Source organism: Aplidium turbinatum, chromosome 2 (assembly GCF_918807975.1).
Source record: "Aplidium turbinatum chromosome 2, kaAplTurb1.1, whole genome shotgun sequence".
NCBI classification, from domain to species: domain Eukaryota; kingdom Metazoa; phylum Chordata; class Ascidiacea; order Aplousobranchia; family Polyclinidae; genus Aplidium; species Aplidium turbinatum.
In genome coordinates this window covers 26,211,395-26,231,932 of record NC_137473.1, presented here as the reverse complement: position 1 = coordinate 26,231,932, position 20,538 = coordinate 26,211,395, and the positions used below count along the sequence as shown (strand labels likewise).

At 37.8% G+C, this 20,538-nt stretch overlaps 1 protein-coding gene across 1 annotated transcript in view; it reads left to right on the top strand.

Annotated features, from left to right (window-relative positions):
- Positions 1-20,538, top strand: part of LOC145788465 (low-density lipoprotein receptor-related protein 5-like) — a 111,875-nt gene that overhangs the window by 40,420 nt on the left and 50,917 nt on the right. The window contains exons 6-9 of the mRNA XM_082600230.1: positions 3,678-3,801; positions 4,074-4,215; positions 6,794-6,919; positions 13,979-14,127. Coding sequence (XP_082456356.1) covers positions 3,678-3,801; positions 4,074-4,215; positions 6,794-6,919; positions 13,979-14,127 — 541 coding nt within the window. The remainder of the gene's footprint in view (positions 1-3,677; positions 3,802-4,073; positions 4,216-6,793; positions 6,920-13,978; positions 14,128-20,538) is intronic.

Here is a 20,538-nt window from a genome sequence, read left to right as displayed (position 1 = left end):
GATGTTAATTTTGTGAATTTTAGGGGTTATACCCCCAAAATGAGGTTAAGCCCCACCTTGGGGCCATAAGAAAAGTTGTTTCGTACTCAGTGGAACATGCCCCAACTGATGAAAGAAGTTCCATCTTTGTACCTTATGATGTTATTTTTACGTATTTTGCCCCAACTTTGGGGGCCCCTTATTCGGGAATGCCCCACCTGGGGCACCCAGATCGACTTGTTCCAAAGTCTACAAGTGAAGGCATAAAATCTGGCGTAGGTTTTGTTCTTGTACCTTATGATGTTTTTTTGACCCCCAAAATTGGTTTTTCACCGGGCCGTAGCCCCCAAACGCCCCAGCAGTGAAACCTCGGATGTGGGTTTCTGAACATCCCACAGTGGGGCAAGGTTGATAAAACATTCAAACCTTTTGTACCTTATGATGTTACAAATACGTCACGGGCTGCCGGACTATAACCATAGAAACGCCCAGCGCAACCGTGTGACGTCATTATTTTCAATTTTTTTTTCAAATTTGTGTTTGTAAGAGTCTACTACAAATTTTCAGAAAGTTAAAAAAAAATCCATGAATCTCGCCATTTTTTGGCACAGCCTAGTATCCATTAATGACAAGTCCAGTCTCAGATTTCCCCTTTTAAATATCTTTTCAACTGAAGCTGTAAACATAGCAGGTGCAAAAGTGTCACGTTGGAGCACTCCTTTCTGACTCTTTAGTTTATCGCTTAGGTTTTCTGTTTTGATTTGTGCAGTGCCATTCGTGTATGTATTTTTGATAATTCTGAAAAAATGGGCGTTCTTCCCGGCTATCAACACAAAGCTGAACTCACTAATACAGCGAACAGTTGCGATTCAATAGCCATAATAGTGTAGCTTCTACGCTAGCCATTCAGTCCATCCAATCAACAAATTGGTTCTCCGCAGCCGATTATAGCAAGAAAGCTGGGCGGTCGAGTACCATTGTGGCAAGTATTAGTGGTGTGATACTGACGAGCCCAGCCTCATGGGCCAAACACGGTGTCTATCGCTGTCAATTCTTGCTACAATCGGCTGCCGAGAAACATATTTTTGATAATGTTAGCTATTTTATCTGATATACCATGAATTCGAATACCAAGGCAATATCGCCACCATTTATTGGTATCCCTATTTCATAGCCAACATGATACTATCAAGTACTGCAATTCCAACAGGAATTATAAATGAAGGAACAGCAAATGTTTCAACACTCTTTTTTCCATAATTTCTTACCTCGTTTATTACATTTATGGAACAAATATAGGAAAACATAAGATTACCAGTTTTCACCTGTAAGCTATATTTTGGGGCCCTAAGATGGCCACAACAAATTATTTTTACTATTTTCTTTTTTGCTATTGTAGTTTAAACTGACGGCAAAAAAATATTTACAAAACTTGCAAGTCCATCTTTAATTTATTTTTCGCACAGAATTGCTTCAATAAAATATTTTCCGCTGTATGTAGGAATTTTTAAATTTTATTTGTATTCATAACAGTTAGACAGCAGGTAATTTTTAAAACATCTCACTTCAATTCTAAAGCCTGTTCCACCCTGAAGAGATCTGTTCCCTCCTCGAGATTATCCTTCAAAACAACGTCTTCACATTCAAGGAGAAGTTCTATAGCCAAGTTGACGGTCTACCAATGGAAAACGTCGTATCTGGACTCCTCGCCATCCTCTTCATGGACACCCTTGAAAAGCAGACATGGCGGAAACAGACAAACCTCACCCTCTACATTCCATACATTATCGACACATTCTTGCTGACAGTCAACAACAGGGAAGCCTTGGCCATCCAAAACGCTGTCAATCAAGCGCACCCAGCTGTTAACTTTGAAATAAAACTACCAACAGCAGATAACGCCATCTCACTACTGGATTTCACTATAAACATTGACAGAGAACCGTACAATCCACCACGAGTTCTACCAGAAAAAAAGCAGACAAAACTACTCCCACACTTCGACTCGGCCATACCCACAAGTACCAAGAAGACCATACTCCAGAGAAGAAAGGATGGATATTCCTCACCAAATAAAGCAACACCACACCTGACGGAATTCGAGAAGACGATCGAGGACAACAGATACCCCAAGGACTTCCTAAAGCAACCACCCAAACAACGACCATACCAGCAAAACAGACAACCCCCCAGACACCATATAACCCAATACATTTTGAATTTCATTTTATGAGCGACGACGACGCGGACCGTAAAGTAAAGAAAGCCTTCAAAGACCTGGATTTACCAGTCCGCCTCTTTTTATGTTCACGAACCCTCAGAAACGTCTTTCTAAAACCAAAAAAATCCGAACCTTGCCAGCTACAAACCGCCCACTACGGAACGACGACATGTGTACCACCTGTTAACGCGCAACCACAGAGTTGACAACACTGTGGTTGACAACCACTGAGTTGCAAACACAGAAGAGCTGGCATTCTGTTTGTGTAATTATAATAATGATAATGTTATGGTTTGATTTATGGTCTCTCTACATCGGCTACGGCTTTTAGCCACAGGGTTCATTTTTAATCAGGTTTACGATTTCATCACATTATTACCAGACATATTTTCACTGCGTTATGCAAGAGAGAACACAACAGGTAGCGTTTTTAAAGTCTTCGGTTTGACCCAACCTGGAATCGATCTCAGACCTATCAGAACCAGAGCCGAAAGCGAAATCACTCGGCCGCTGAGCTGGTTTCTATTTGTGTAAGAAAATATGAAGGGGTGAGTGTCGTGCAATTTGTGCAGATTACGCCATTTATAGACCTACGCAGTTTTTGGAAAAATGTAAAAGGCCAACATGTAAAAGGCCCAATTTATTTGAAATTACCATATTCCAAAATGCTTAACATTGACAATTTATCTTTGTCAACAATAAATTAGCTACAGGTGGGCTGGAGCCTCATCAGGATTCACGCAGAAAGAAGTTAATAGCAATAAGTTTTTGTCAATTGTGGCAGAACCACGAAAGCGATCGTTGAATTGGATAACAAACAAATGAATAATTGCTGACTGTATCATATACTATCACTCATTAGTCATTACTGTACTTTACAGGACAATAATAGTTAATTTCACAATTATGACGCAAAGGGGATCCTAACTTCTTTTGGCGAGATTTCTTCTTGTATCATAGACAATTTTCTTGTCTGAGAAAATGCTGTCCTCATTAGTTTAAAAAAAAAAGCGAATTGAAGTGGTATCATTTCTGTGTGCCTGCGAGCCAAAAATAAGAGAGCGTGTAACAACAGGTGCGGGAAATAAAAAAACAAACAATAGAAGACACGACTTTGGGCACTCTTGGCCAAGGGTGTAGTTATGGGGACTAATAGGCACAATTTCTCCCTCCTCGAAATATTTTAAACAAAAATTCCACACTCTATTACACCATCATTTGACAAAGTTTTACTTTTGAGTGGCTTAAAGAACTCTTAGAATGAGCAGGGCTCACTTATATGTTTAAAAATACTTATCTTCCCCCCACCCGAAATGTTTAGCTGGCTACGCCTGTTCCCCTGGTATAAACCTATACATGCCACATTTCCTAGTATTCTTAGGAAGTATATTTGTTTCTCATTGTCGCAATACTTTTTTCTTGATTGACTGAAAGCAAGCAATGGTAGTTACTTAAAAGGCATTCCTTTTGTTTTCAGAATTTATTGGATCGATTCAAAAGATATGATGATACTGCACAGTTCAATAAACGGGCAAGCTAATGAACCAGAAGTACTTTACAAGAATGTCAATTTGTCACTAACAGACCTTTATATTTTTCAAGTAAGGATTTAACAAAAAATACAAGTTACAGTGTACAGTAGCTATTACTCAAGCTATTTAAATTTTGCATTTGAGGAGCTTCTCTGTGGGAATGTGGGTAGGCTACCTTGTTCTAGCTTAGTTACAAACGAGTAGGCTACGTAGGTCTTCTTGTCTTTCAAGTTCTATTCATGAAGTTTATCGTCACTTCTGTGTTCTTCAGCCGTATAGAGTATATTGATTTATGTTGTGCTTGTCAATTAAATGTGTCCAGACGATGATTTATTTTGTAGAACTGGTTGTATGTGACGGCTGAAACCGAAAATATGATATTAATCCTCAACAAAACATCAGGGAACACTTTGCATGTTATAAAAACTTCCACCCCTGCCGCTGTCACGATTGTGGGAGGGGATTCTCAACCTATCCAACCAGGTGTGTGTTATTTCTAAAATTTTATATGCTAGATTTAATATTTCAATTTTTGCAAAGGTACCCAAAAACAACAATTTTGCTTTGTCTTATCGCCGATTAATTACCGTGTTAATCCGATTTCATGCCAAGATCTGGAGAACAATGAGCTTGATCAATCGCAAAAAGTGTATGTGCTTACTCATTGCATTGATTACGATTTACGACACAAATCTTCGTTTGTGTATTTCAGGTCTACAATTAGGTTTGATTTATAAGTATTTTAAGTAGAGAAAGGGCGTTTGAAATTACAATGTTGAAAATGAGTACCTAAACTTCCTGTTTTCAAATTAGTAGCTTTTGAAATTGTAAATTTTTGTCAAGTTACATCAAAAATATCATGCAGATTACATCCTAAGTCATTTCGCTTACGGGTGTTTATAAACATGACTCATGTATAACATCTACTAAAATACAGCATTTGCATCTACAAAGCTAAGATCGAACGTCACTTTTATAGAAGATTGTATCAACCAATTGAATTTGAGTCTGCCATCGTCGAAACAATAACAGCAAAGTGAGGAACATGCGTAAACAAGTCATAAAATTAATTCCTTTTACATTGATTCAACGTTTACTAATGTTGAATCAATGTAAAAGGACTGAAGTGTTGGTCGTTATTGTTAGAAGCACATAAAATAAAAAAAATATGCATAAAGGTGACAAAGCGATGCACCAACAAAAAGCAACAATTATTGAATAAGTTGTGGATCATGCTTCTGGCCCAGAACAAAACAATAATTGATGGCTTCAAAAATAAAGATGATCACAACGAAGCTTCTTTGCAGAGATATAATAAACAATTAAACATAATTACTTTGTGCCAGATTATGAGAGAACTTCCTACATTTCTTTCAAACATTTGCAAATTATTTTTTATACCTTTTTATGGCCAAAAAAATGATTTCTTTATTGAAACAATTGGACTACGTTTACATAAAAATTAAAGATGTACCGGTATAAGCCGACTACATTAAAATAATGGAATATTTTTTTGCAATTTTTTCTGATGACGTTATGCGGCATCTGAAAAGTAAAAATATATTAACGATGAATAATTTCACAAATCGTGGTTCATAAACGCATCACAAAAATTGTTGCGGAAAATTTACTGTTAGAAGTAAATTGTTAAGAAGTAAAATGTTTGCAAAAGAAAATTGTCGGTTTACGTATTTATAATGTCTATTATGCTGTTATCGAGTTACAAATTACCTTTGCTGTCTATCTTTGTGACTGCCGGCCAGATTGAAGCAGCATACAAATTACGCGTTTATGGCATGCGCGATCGCGTTATGGTTCTGCGAATTTCACACAAGTTCTTTGTTTTTATCGTGATATTTTTTTACCTTTTCTGTCCTTGACTTGAAGTCACTAAACACCACAATTCGCATCGCTTTTTCGACTCAGTCTTTATTGAAAATATTTTTTATACTGCATCATTTTAAGTAGTGTCCTCCCCTGAACTGTTGCACAAACTGTACAGAATCAGATTGTCTTTGTATCTTACAGCCTTTGAGATATTGAATCAATAATAAAGAAAGATGATTTGTTGTTTGTCTTATGTGACGCCTGGCATTATCATTTTTATTTTGCGCCCATTGCAACACCATACAGTTCACGGCAAAACAAAAATGCAGAACATAACAACAAATAGGGTAGATAAAGCAGGGAAGGGACATATAGTCATCAAGTCAGCATGATCTCATTGTTTGTCTTTGCAAAACCGCCATACCAAGTTTCTTTCAAAAGCATTTGTTGTAATACATTTCCTTAATTGCAAGTTTTGTTAAAACAAGAATGAGAGCATTTCCATAGAATGTTTAATTCGAAACTAGGTTTTTCAAGTCATTACCCAAGGGAAAATTTCTTATTGCAACGTTTTTTATTCGTCAATAGATATTTGCTTGTTAAAACAGCTGTTTTGAATAGTTTGTGGCCTACATACAATTTTGATGGTGGATTATTGCTTCGAATTAAGATTCTTGTGTTTACTGGCTTTTATATTGGAGCACAAGATATAATGCGCTTTGTGTTCTTGAGGTCAAACCAAACAATAGAAAACTGGACGAAGCGCCTCTCGGCTCCGCATATTGATGCACAAATCAATTATGAGCTTTGGCTTGTAAATGTAAGCACAGTGTAATCCATTTCACGCTTTGCTGGAAGTTAGCTAGAAACAGCAAAAATTCACCAAAATCTTGAATTTACAAAAAAACTACACACGTTTTAGTATTAAATTCAACATCATGAGATCTGTATTGCAATTTTGGGAAAAGTCAAGAAAAACTAACTGCATGGCGTTACTGTGCTTCTAGTAATCGAAGGAAATATGATAAAAGGGCAAATCTGGCTCCTCCTTGAAGAGCGAACTTTTAAGAATATTGAAGAATTTCTTTATTTCAACTGCATCTGTTGAGAAATAGTGATATTCAACAAATCAAAATATTGAAAGCTTGTTTATTGCAATAAATACTGCATATATTTAGGCTATTTCTACTGTATATCACTTTCATGATTGTGTTGATATTCTCATTTATTATAGGGCCATGCGACATCAACAACGGTGGGTGTGAGCACTTTTGCTTTTCTCAACCTTTGGGAAACATGAGAAAGTGTGGTTGCAATATGGGTATGGTTTTGGATGGCGATGGGTCATCATGCGTATCTAGTAGGTGGAAGTAGTATCTTTTATTCTTGAACTAAAGCTTTACTATTTATCACTGGATTTGTTTGGAAAGAACGCCAAATCCAATTAGGTTCAACAAGATCGAGCTTTACAGCATGCAGCGAAATTGTATAAACCTGTGGTCGGTATGGGGTAAGGCGAGGCAAAACGGACACGCTAACGTTTTAAAAAATAGTGCTCTATTTAAAAAAACAAATCAGATATGGTGACCAATTACGTTTTTTTAAATTAGCAAGTTACGTAGCAACAACTCTCCAGAGCATGAAACTTAATGTACTTTTCTTTCTTTGTTTATTCACAAAAAAACATTTTTTTTCTAGGTGTCCGTTTTGCTCTAGCCATGGAGCAAAGACCAAGCTACTTTTTGTAAATTTGTCAGAATGAATATCCAGAAGTAAAAGCAGTCAGGTTTGGCAACTAGTAAATCTATTATAAATAAAGCTTTCGCTGCCATAACTTAGGCAACTTCTTTAGCATTTGTATTCAAATCAAATTAAACAAACTGTTTGAAAAATGCGTCTTTGATATTTATAGGTCTTCAAAACAGACTAATTGTCTATTTGCAAATAATTTTCACGCTTAAAAATCTATTGTTTTTTTAGGCTGCGTGTCAAGTGATATCGATATATTAGTTTTTTCCGACTCGTCCATTGTTCGTTGTACCCTAAACAAGCTACCCAAAAAAGTCTGTAATAATAAGCAAAAATAAAATATTACAATAAAACAAAAATAAAAACAACAAAATATATCCATGCAATAGTTGTATTAGCAGAGCTCATATCGATGGCGCAGCAGGTAAGGCTCTCGCTTTCCAATCATGCAATCCTAGCTCGACTCCCGGCTTATGCTGGTTGCTGACAAATACCGCTCACCTCTACCCGGGGTTTAATAATTTGGGTGGGCGTAGTTGCTGAAGGAAGGGCGGCCGAGAGAAAGGAACTGGCCACCATACTCTACTATTGCCTACTCTACTCTCGCCTACCCTGCTCTACCTCTTGGCCACCATAGACCACTCTTGTTAGTGCCGAGAGCTTAGTATAATGAGAACCTTATCTTGTCATCCCCCGATGCTTGGATCCAAGTATGGGACTCACCTTTACCTACCTGTTGGAGATGATAAAGATGATCGGCATTTTGATGCTTCAATTGAATGAATTATCGGAATAGGATTTTGATGCCACTTTATTTCTTTTACCAGAATTTTTAAAGTTCTCTTCTATATGCTTCATACATAAAACAGAATTTTTGTAGTCTCCCAGTTTGACCGATTTACCAATTTTATCCATTGCGGCAGCAGCTCTACATTACCCAAAGGAAAATCAAACTTAGCAATATTGGCAGCATAAGCAAGGGAGCCTGATTGCAACCAAACGCAACGCATTTATTAGACATCTTGTCACTTCCTATAAAGTGCAGTAAAACAACAAGTTTATCATCTAATTGTGAACTACAAACCATGGCTGATTCGAGACCATGTATATTGTATAGACTAACTGTATTCTATATCTTAAACCTTGCATTACGATTCACAGATTCGTCAAAAAGTTACAGTATTTTGCTGACAGAAAACATTTGATTCATCTGGATTAGTTTTGCAAACGTGAAACTAACCTGCTTTCCCTACGTCAACTTACTACAAAATTAAAAGAGTCTACAGTAGCAATCAAGAAGTAGGCCTATGCTGAAATGAAGATAAAACTAGGCCTGTAGCCATTGAATATGTGAACCTTGATTTACCCAGCAATCAGCAACATAATTTCGGTACATTGCTTTTCTGTGTTATGTTGCTTGAAAATGTTACATGAAAGCCAACTACATTTATAGACATTGTGCCATTTCATTGCTTTCTTCTTCACTCTAGCTAGCTGCTAGATTTGCCGATGCTGTAACTAACTGTGTGTGAGTTCACTACCACTAAGAAAAATGTCCAGATGCCCAATATTTCAACTCCTAACTTAAAAACTTTCCTTACATTGAGTCAACATCTACAAGCCTGTGATTCATATCTACAAACTTTTAGGCCAAAATAGTGAGTTTAGTTTGCCGACCTGTTACGAAACAGTCGGCCTGGTATTTCAAGGTTTCCATATGTGACATAGCCGGTCATTATGCAACATGCAATATGCAATTATGCATGTCATCAAACGTCGGTGAGAAAAGACAAGTCAATTGTGGCGGCCTTTTTTTCGGACAGAAGCAAGCCCTTGAGCTTTCCTAGTGTCGATTTAAAACGTCTCTTCATCCAATGTAACTTCCCATTCCTTCCAGTGCTGCAGTGGAGAGACCTTTCTTTGTAGGAAAGGACGTTCTGACGCCCAAACAGAAGGACTCCACGAGGCGCATTTTTAAATGCTCGTGTTTTTGGTAGATGCGTAACAATACATTTCACCCAGAACGTGTTTTTCTATAAAGATGTAGCCAAATGACTATGAAATGGCAGTTATGTAATGACATTGAAATGGGAGTGTAAACGAATGATATCATTCATTTTGAAGTCACAATACAGTGCTTTCTGTGTCAGTCTAAGACAAAAGTAACAGGAGAAGTACAGTAACGGTAGCTCGCGCTACTTCCACCTGAGTAGCGGTAGCGGGTAGCGCGCTACTTTTATCGATTGGTAGCGGGTAGCAGTAGCGCGTGCTACCTTAGCCCTAGTAGCGGTAGTGGCAGTGAGCTACTGTACTTTTAAAGTAGTGGATGCCTACATCTAAACCTAACCCAAGCAAATTGTCACCCAAACTGCCACTTTATTCAGTCCAAATATGGGAAAGGTCTGGTCAGATCCGTACCCAATCTGGTAAAGATCTGAACAGATGAAATGGTTGTCTGGGCAGCTTGAAGCAGATAATTGGTTCATAATTAATAAATTAGTGTAAGGTACGTTGTTACTCACGCAGCTTCAGTTTACCAGCTCAATTTTTAATATTAGAAATTAATTAATTTCTAACTACGTCGGTTTTGCACGCATATCCGTTTTGCCTACCAAGCCTCGTTCCCTAACCTCATAAATAAACGTTTTTTCTAGTTTTAAACCTTAATCTGTATTGCATGTTCGATGCTATTGTCATCACTTATTGAATTATTATAGTCGTGCTAGTAAACACGAAGCACTTCACAGTGCCGGCATGATGCCAAAGAAGCTATTCTAGTGTGTACAATTCAAGTTAGTTTTGAATTCAATGCTATGTGATGGTTCATGAACTGGCTTTGAATCGCAATTGGAGATGTAAAAAAACGTTTTTTTGTTTTTGAAAAAAACGAGCTCGTTTTTTATTGTTTTTTTTTTTGCTTTTTATTCGTTTTTTTTTTTTTTTTTTTCTACCTATTTTAACATTAAACTATTTTCACAATATGCAGCAATTAGGGTAAACTCATTGCAATAGCGTCTCTTTCAACAAACAAACAGTCTCATAACTCGTATAACTTATTTCAAATCAGACAATATGTCTGATATATTGTTTCATTGCAATTTTGTAGCTGTCAAGTCTCAACACAAAAGCCATAAAGATTTATCATGGTCTCAAATAGTAGTAACAGTGTCCTATGATTGGCACATCTCAAGTATTGTCTGTAATTTGGTCCAGCCAGTTGTTAAATGCAGTACCACACTCGTGTACAGTTTCGAAGCCACCTGGGATTTTGGTTAATGGGCATGTTAGGACCAGGTGATCAGTGTCCTGTTTCTCTGCTTCACAAAAGCACTTTAGACCAGCACACCACACCTTTTCCAGTACAACATCAAGAGGTTGTTCCAGTTGATGTGCATTTGGTGCAAACTTGATGAAAACCACACAAGCGGTTCTCGAGTTAAAAGTGAAATAACCTTAGCCACTAGGTGGCTTCATAGATAAGGAGCAATAGAAAAACGGCAATATCTCAAGAACCGCTCAACATATTTGGATAATTTTTAGCTCTACCCCCATGTTTTCTGGGTGGGCTATCTGTTTATGAACATTAAAACAAGTTTTGGCTACTACGTTTTGAGATAAAAATAAATTAACCTCTTGTCGTTACGCACCGATGAAACCATGTTGCGTAACTTTAAAAAACATTTTTTTTATTTGGGTAGAGGAAAGATTGATGAAAAGTTTGGCAAAAGCAGTGTAGTGCTAAAGTCCCAACTTTTAGCCCAAATCACATTTAAATGTAGTGAAAGATGGAAACATTTTGATGTTTTTTATTTTCCCTAAAGAGGTTCAATACTCTTTTGTAATGTCATAGTCATATTTGTTTTCCCTTAGTCATACCAATTCGCTGTCATAGACATGTTTAAAAGAAGTATGGTTGCACTTAATCCATCCAATTAGAACTAGTTTGCAGGACTTTAAGACTTTAGCACTTTTCTGTTTATGCCAAACTTTTCGTCAATCTTTCCTCTAGCATAAAAAAAATTTAAAGTTACGCATCATGGTTTTATTGGTGCGTAACGACAAGAGGTCAATTTATTTTTATCTCAAAACGTAATAGAACTAGTCCCCAAATAAAATAAGTTTTCATCTTTGATGTTTGTTTTGTATTTTTATCCTGCATCGCGGGAATATGGGTAAAACTTTATACTTGTTAGGAAAAGTATTATGAAGCATTTATTCACTATGTGAACACTGAGCACTAAGCAGTGCTGAAAAACTCCACTTTAAAGAAAAACTTTCTTCATTTAGGGTTGGTAGTTAGGCTACCAGCAATAGTCAACATGGGTGGTGGGCATTTGAATGGAACATTAACCTAAGCCTTTTCTGACAAATGCACTTACTCTTGACAGCTAAAAATATCAGTGATAAGATCTTTTGCATTATGTCACAAATGATCTGCAAGAAGCATCAATGACAAAGTGTCTAAGACCTTAGCCTACAAGTTACAACACACAAAAAGAATACTTCTGTTTCAACATTTATAAAGCATATACATCGTTGTTAAGCTATCAGTTAAAAAACATGTTTGAACAAGCTATTGGCAATAGCTTGCATTAGTAAATTACCACAAACAAGGTAATGTGTGTTCTGAATACTGCCGTCTTGTTTTTGCCAAAATTTCGTCAACCCATTGAATAACCAGTCCCGGTATACTAACATCGTAGGCTAACTTCCATAAAAGGAAAAAGAAATTAACTTACATTATGTCATGTATCAAATTGCATTAATTCAATGTTTGTCAGGTCTACAGCCACAAACATGCCTGAGAATGAAGAAGAAAGCGAAACAACGTAGGACTATGCAAAAAACATATGCTGCTGCCAAGCACAAACACTTAGTAATTTCAGCACAACCATAAAACCATTTTTACTAGTTTAATGTTTTTCAAGAGCACTATAATGAAACTAAGCTGCAAATTGTAAAAAATTTGCAACTTTTCCAGAAAAATATGAAAAAAAAAGACAAAGAAACAAAAAAACGTGTGTTTTTTTGGCCCACTTTTTTTTTGAAAAAAAAGCCGGTTCGTTTTTTTGCATCTACATCAGTGGTACCCAACCTTTTTGTTGTCACGGACCCCTTTAGAAAAATTATTAATTCTGCGGACCCCTACCTAAATGTTGCCTGAAGCTCAATTAACATACTATTGACTATTGCAAATTTATTTTCACACCAGTCAGTTCAATCACAGTACTATTGACTATTGTAATAATTATGCTACTCAACTACAACTGTACGGTGTCTTATCGCATTGCCGCTGTGACTCCTGCGCAAATATCAGGTAAAACAGTTGCTCAAATAAGAAAATGAATGGATTGTTCAAGAAATGTCAGCACTCAGCAGTATTTGAATATTAAGATGACCCAAAGTGCCATGCTGAAACTTTTTCAACGTAAGCAAATTTAATGAGATGGTTGTTGTTGCCTTTCCTGAAATAAACGACTGAACTGCGGTTGAGTTTTTGACAATGCAACACGCATGTCATCTTCAACGTCCACTGTCCAGGCGATTTCGATGTTGTTTTTATAGTAAAAAGAGCTGAGAATCGTGCCTCGCAAAGGTTAAGTGGTTATGAATGGTAACAAAACAATAATCGCTTGCTTTGCCAAGAATGGATAGGTTTGCAATTGTGAGCACCAAAATTCTTCCACAGTTTTTGAATGAAACTCAATGCGTAATAACTCTTTTGATCTCAAATCAATTAGGTCATCTTCACTGAGTTTGTCATCGCTAATGTTGTTCAAGTCAAAAAGAAAAGGATTTCGAATCCATGTTTCAACTTCGTTCGGCAGGCGTTCTAAATTAAAATAACGTTGAAATGAGATTTGCAGGGTTTCAAGTGTGCGCAAAATTTTTCTCTCATAGAGATCAAAAGAGTACATTCTCTTTGAGTTTCATCCATCAAGATAAGATCTTCTAACATTGGAAAGTTAGCGTAATTACCTGCTTCCAATCTGCGTTTCCAAACCGGCAACTTGGCTAAAAACGCTTTCAGTTTTTCAGCTGCATCAATTATTGTCACACCTGGTCCTTGAATGCCACGATTAACATTGTTAATATGACCGAAAATATCGGCTAAGTAGGCCATGCCGTATAGAAACTTTTACTCTCGAATAATTTTGAGAGGGGACTTCCTTTTGCTTTCAAACTAGTTGATACCTCACTTTGTAGCTGCTGCAGTCGTTTTAAACCTTCTCTAGATAATCAACGTATCACAGAATGATACAAAAGTACTCCGTAATCTGACCCTACTTCTTGACAGAGCGCTTTAAAAGTACGGTGGATTACAGCTCTGCTTTATATGAAATTAACCACTTTCACGCAATTCGTCAGAATTTCTTTGAGACTTGCTAGTAAAGTTTTTGCTACTGAGGTGTACCTGTGTAAGAAGCAATGGGTAACAACCACGTGAGGAGCTTCGTTTTTTACTAAGCAGCAAATCCGGATTAGTTCCCCAGCATAGCTGGTGCTCCATCCGTGCATATAAAACAAAGTTTTTTTTTCCAAAATTCATCAAGGTAATCACGGACCCCCAAATGCTTTCTCACGGACCCCCAAGGGGTCTGCGAACCCCAGGTTGGGAAGCACTGATCTACATCTTAATCGCAATGTAACATTTTTCGTACTTTTGTAGATATCATGTACAATGACTTCTTCTTGGTGGTTGACTCAGATGCTCGATGGATTGCTCAAGTATCTTCTGATGGGAAAAAATATTCCAAGCTGAACTTACCTGAAGTAAAGATTCCTGTTCAAGTCGAATACGACAATAAAACAACAAGGGTGGGTTGTGAAAAGGCTGTTGATAGCAGCGTCGATGTTGTGGCCGTGACCACTGCGGCACCAAGAAGGTACATAGTGCTATGCTGAAAAGTAGCCAAGAGTGAAGGCTGCTACACGCAAAGTGTCAGCCCTCGCTCCCCAGCTGGAGCCTGCCGAGAGCTTGAGCAGCGCGTGATGAGAGTTTCTTGCGTAGGGATACTAAATAGTGGCTGTACGAGTGTACGTGAGCGATCTGTCTAATGTTATCCCGGACTATTTTGGTTCAGGGCAGAGGGACAGTGATTTTCCGTTGTTCGGAACATTCAGCTCAGGATCAGTTTCCTGATTGTGTAGATGGAAATAAAGATAAAAATAGAGATAAAGTTTACACACTTCACAACATCATTCAACACTTCGTGCAGCTCTTGAGAGCTTTTTTTCAGCATGGGCTTCTCTGTGGAGAAAAAAATGAGTCCATACAGCACTTGGGGCTTTGTCGTTGATGCGTTTTACCACACCAGACTATGTGTGGCCCAACGTGTGGAAAACTTTGACATAGTGTTCGTGACATGTAGCGCAAGTTGCAATGTATATCCCGTAATTTTGGCAGGTTAATTTATGTTTGAGACTGAAATTTTGTTGGATTTACATTTAATAGAAGGTCTACATTGAATAACAGTAATAATAATAACAACAATAAAAATAAAAACTGCCAAAATTCCTTGCACTACGAACACGCTAGAAAGCTGTCCGATGTCTCGATATGAAACACTTCATGACTTATGTTTATATTTTCCAGTTTTGTGATCGATCTCTTCACGTTTTAAAATTTTTTGATTGCTATTTTTCACCCAAGATACAGTATGCCTGAAAAACAAGCGACCCAAAAATAAAACTTTGGGTCGCGACCCATGCGTGGGGAACCACTGAGCTACTGTAAGCAATAGCCGTGTGTCTTTGATTCCGTCATGCCAATTCAATCTTTTCTACTAGTTGACTGTGTTAGTTGAAATATTGCGAATTTATTTGTCCGCTTTGTCAGTTGGCACAAATTGTGACTACTGACGCTGATTTTACATGTAGATTCAAAGGCTGGTTTGCTGTTAATTGTCTTCAGGGTTGGTAGTTTCACGGTTTTCTCGTAGAATTGGGCTAGTTTGATTCGAAATCACTGTCACGGGTTGGGGCTCTTGGGCTGGTTGTGCTTTTTAGTTGTGGTTTTACGGTTTAAGTTTATTAGTTTATAATTTAGAAGTGTGCTACTTGTAGACTAGGTAATGTTAGGACTGTGGAGGGTCTAGAGCAGTAGTTCTTAAACTGGGGGGCGCGCCCCCCTTGGGGGGCGTGTGAGGCTCACAAGGGGGCGCAAGAAATTGAAAAACTTTGCATGAATTATGACTAAACATGTCTTCACAACTATGCTGGACAGTCGATTGTTGAAGATGAAACTTTGTGTTACCGTGGCACAGTGTTGTAGAGCGTGTTGTTGTCACATCTCGCATTCTTTGTGATGTTTTAGACGTTGCTAAATGTTTGCCTGACACCTCAACTCTCTTAAAGGGGTAGTACAGGAAAAACCTGACTTAGCGATTTTCCACGTTCTTTGTGTTTAACATGCTACCATAAAACGATTTTCAATAAAATTTTGCCCCATTGCGGTCTGACCACCATTGTGCGCGTGCTTTTGTCAGAGCTTTCAAAACGAAATTGGCCTGAGCAGCGAAGCGTGCGACTGTACAGTTACGTCACTACAGACTATAGCAATCAGCCAATCGCGCAATAATTGTTACCGCGGGCGATTTGACTGTAGGCTATGTATGTATGTACATCAAAACAGCGCATTTCAACATCAAAACATCAGACAGTTTGCTCAAAATATCAGATGTGGTAACATGGCTTTTGTTGTTGCAGTCTTTAGTGACGTATTCTCGAGCAGTGTTTGCACTTTTTGGTCATTTTGAAAAAAATGGAAATAAATGAAACGTTGGACTTTGGGCCTTACCAGCGCCATTGAAAACAATTTTTTTTCGGTAATTTTTTTTGAAATGTATTCTTGAATGTTCAGTTTACTCATTTTAATGCTTAATTCCTGTTTGAAAATTTCATGTAGTAGGCCTTTAACACAACGGCTTTCTGACACAGCAGCCTCGAGCTTTAATTGTAATAATAATGGCAACGACTGACCAACAAGTGACAGAAGCTAGAAGTACAACAGTATCCCCAATTTTACTATGCGCAAACTATTTTTATAATTTTAGCATTGATTTAGCATTTAATTAGGTTTATTTTTTAATTAATTAGTTCAATTGACAAAAAATGAGTGGGGAAAAAGAGGAAGTATGACAAAAATTATCTGAAGTTTGGCTTTATAGATGTCATAGTAAATGACCAAGTTGTACCACAATGCGTCATATGTTTTTAAAATCTGAGCAACGACGGTTTGAGACCAACTTGTTCGCAGTGTCATCTTGAATAAAATAACACCAATTCAAATCTGCTCCTGTAAGGCAAGAATACTAATCGCATCAAAGGCTATGATGCCATCCAGGCTTTCATAGCAAAACTGGGGTTGTGGCAACGTCGAGCTCAAAAAGGAATCGCAGCTTCATTTTCCAACCTTGATACTGTCCTTGAGAAAAACCAAATTGAACTGCAGTGCGAGCTTAAGTTCGAAGTGGAGTGCCACCTTCAACTTTGGAAACAAGAATTTGAACGCTATTTTCCAGACTTGAGTGACTCCGAACTTCCAGAATGGCAGATGACAATTTTCCCATTCGTCTAAATGAGAAAATTCTTCCCGACAATTTACAAGAAGAATTCTTGAAGCTAAAATGAAATTCTGCTGCAAGGGTCAACCTTGAAGCAATGCCACTGACAGAGTTTTAGGAGAAATATGTGCACATTTACAAGAGTGTGGGTGCTGTGGCTATATACGCACACTTCTTCCATTTTCATCCACTTAGCCTACTTGTGCGAAAATGGTTTTTGAAACAAACTTGGATGTGAAGCCGGTCTGAGATGTGAATTATCTGCTACTAATCCCCAAATTAAACATTTGGTATCCACTAAAAAATCACATCCTTCGCATTAATGCAACTTACCTGGAAATGAATTGCTGTTCTGCTTAATGTTTTTTGATTTTGAAACAAGGTGGGGCGCGAATTTTTTAGAATTGTGAAAGGAAGGCGTGTCTCAAAAAGTTTAAGAACCACTGGTCTAGAGGGTGTGGACTGTGGATGCCTTGCAATAAGTTTCCGAGTTTGGTGCAAATAGCAAATGATGTTTTGAACCGTGGAAAAGACGCTGAATTTTGGGTTGGAGCTCTTGATGGATCTTTAAAAAACTGGCAATCCAAGCACTCAAAGTTCTTGTACAAAGTTTCACTACCTCCTTGACTGACAACGAGTTTAGTTCGGTCAAGATTTCGGATTGGTTGAAAGTATGGTCTGGCTCATTAGCCATGGAATAGATTGATTACAGCGGAAACAATTGCCGCCATGCACAAAATACATACAACTGTATATTATTCCAAAAAGAAAAATTGCTAAACTTTTCATCAAATTTTCCTATAATTCAACTAATGACCCAACTGGGATGCGCGGTGTGACAAAACATTTTAAATAAAGTAAACAATATCACACCAAACCAGAAGAATCAATTTATCAAAATATAGAGCTTTCGCCACACAAGTGTGGCTTCTTCAGTACAATCTTATTTAAATAGAATCATATTTGAGTTCTATTTGAATAAGATTATACTGAAGAAGCCACACTTGTGTGGCGAAAGCTCTATATTTTAATAATATGCATATTAGCCTACTTTTTCTTGTTGACGTGTATATCTATCAAAGCAGTAAAGAATCTCAAGAGGAGACTTGGTCACACACGTACGCTACCTCTCCCCAAAATCGTAAAAAGATACACCTTACACAAACTTTCTACATTTTTGCAATATTTTCTCGCTTGGTTTGTTCGCTCAATTCCCTGCTGACAATCTAACGAGCGGTATTGGGAACCCATGGTTTCAGCAATGAATAGCGGTGAAATTTTAAGAGCTGTCAAAAAACAATTTACTAATGAAATATTCCGAAGTAAGCACTTCGCTTACTAACTACCTAACAATTAAATTGGCCTACCGTATTTCAGGATGAGGTAAAATGTGCTTTGTAGCCTACAATGCAGGGCTACTCAACTGGCGGACCGCGGTTCGAATCCGGACCTTCTGGAAGTTGATGGTGGACTTTGAGCTTTTGGAAGAATAACCTCATTGCCGCGTTTCAGGGCTTCTTTAAACAGATTTCTACTGGGAGGAAGCAATTTTTACTGTGATTATCTTAGTTGCTGGGGGGGCTTCAACCTCCGGACTTCCCAACACTTTCTCAAAAATCCAAGTCGAGTTACACTTTACCTAAAAAAGTGGTTTAGTACACATAACTTAACGTTCGTGGCTGCGTGTGAAATAACTTATTCACCGGACCGCTAAAGATATTCAATTTGTCAAACTGGACGTTTGTTAACATTAGTTGAGTAGGCCTAACCATGTAGCCTACTATAATACGTAAGCTACATACGAAAGGTGGGGGAACCTCAATTGGGATCAAATCATTGATGAACAGTTAGTTGGTTGCAACAAAAAACAGATGCTTAGCTATTCTTTTTATGCTAAATGAGCCAGACAAATTTGGCATAAAATTTTGGATTTTAGCATAAGTCTGATCCAAGTAGGCTACGTTTGCAATTGTTTACATTAGGCAACAAAATTAGACAGACTGAGTTTATCTTGCATCTGATTGATGAGCCGAGTAGACTACTAAGTAGTGCCTTCGCAGACAAAAATGCAAGAATTAGATGTAACAGAAGAATAACTCCACAGATTTTATAGAAAGAAACGAAAATGTGCTGAGCAGCTTAACCCTGCAACAATTTGCCAGCATTGTTGAAAGCCAACCTGTGGAAAATGTGGTAGATGGGAAACTTACTGAATGCAAGGAATGCGCTGCGCAGCAATAATAACTCTCCAGCCGCTATCTTACCCCTTTGCATCTGCAACACACGAACTGGTGCGTATTATCACGTGACCTTCAAGTTGTCCGTGTTGCGCAATCTCTGTTACCTTTCGTTCTGTCAGTTCAGTTGCTATTTGTCTCGCCAGGTGAACGTTGCATTAGCCCGCATCAAACCCAATAAATCCCTGACTGTGTCTTTCGTTAAACAGAGACGACAGCAATCAACAAACAAAACGATAATTTTAGTTTTAAGAACTTATACTTTTTTGAAGAGATGTACGTATACGCCGCAAATTCTACGCCGCATCCTTGCGGCGTAGACTTTTTGTTCACGCTAACGCTTGCGGCCACATTTTTTTGGATAGTTTGCGCTTGAGGCTACGCCGTAAAGTTTTCGCGGTTTTTTAGCGCATAACGTCAACGCATACTTTTGATGTATTTTTTTTCGCTACAACACGCCAATATCTTCCAGCGCTGCAGTTGAAAGAATGTTTTCAATGGGCAAAGACATATTGGAACCAAAACACGGCAAAATGTCAGATGAACACTGTCAGATGCTTGTGTGCCTTCGTGGAAATTCAAAATAAAACTTGTTTGTTTTGAGTGGTTTATACCGTGTGAATGTTTGGCACCTAGCAAGCAAATTAGTTTACGCTAGTGTATGCGCTGACGCTGACGCCGCCAACTTTTTTTACAAGTTGCGTTGACGCATATGGCGTATGGTTTTTCGAACGTTTGCATTTACGCTGACGGCGTCAATATTTTTTTGCATGCGCGTACATCACTGCTTTTTTGTTCTGACCTAATTTGAAATGCAACAAACTACACATGCCTGCTTAAACAAACGTTTTACGCGTGACTTATAGTGATGTTGTTTCGTTAATAGTGTAGGTGCCGATTTCAACACTTTCCGCCGTTAACGGTATAAATTTTTTCCCGTCATTTCGGTGCTAAACCGACATAATAAAATTAGTCCGACAAGTAACCTAGATTTCAAACTTTGATTTTCCTATTGCCGGTCCAAAAGGCTATTTTCACTTCAAAACTGGCCCTTGAGAGAAAAAAGGTTGGAGACCACTGCACTAGTTGACATCAAAACGAGAAGAAAGATTTCTCTACTTGATTAGACACTTGATACGGGGACCACTGGAGCAAAGGTTGTGTCTAACTAGCCTGCAATTTTCAGCATCCAACGAGTCATTAATGTTTGAATAAAAATGCTCATTCTTTTAATGTACCAGTATTTTAATTTTTGCTGTTGTTGTTAATGAAACAAAATTTATTTCACGTTTCTTAAAGTGCCGTAGGTCTACTTACTTAAAGAAGTGTTTCATTTTTTCACGATTTTTGAAATTGAAAATGCTTGGGGTCTAATCAGATCGGATTTTGGCCACAAACAGCCGATCCAAAATATTTTTTCGATCGGA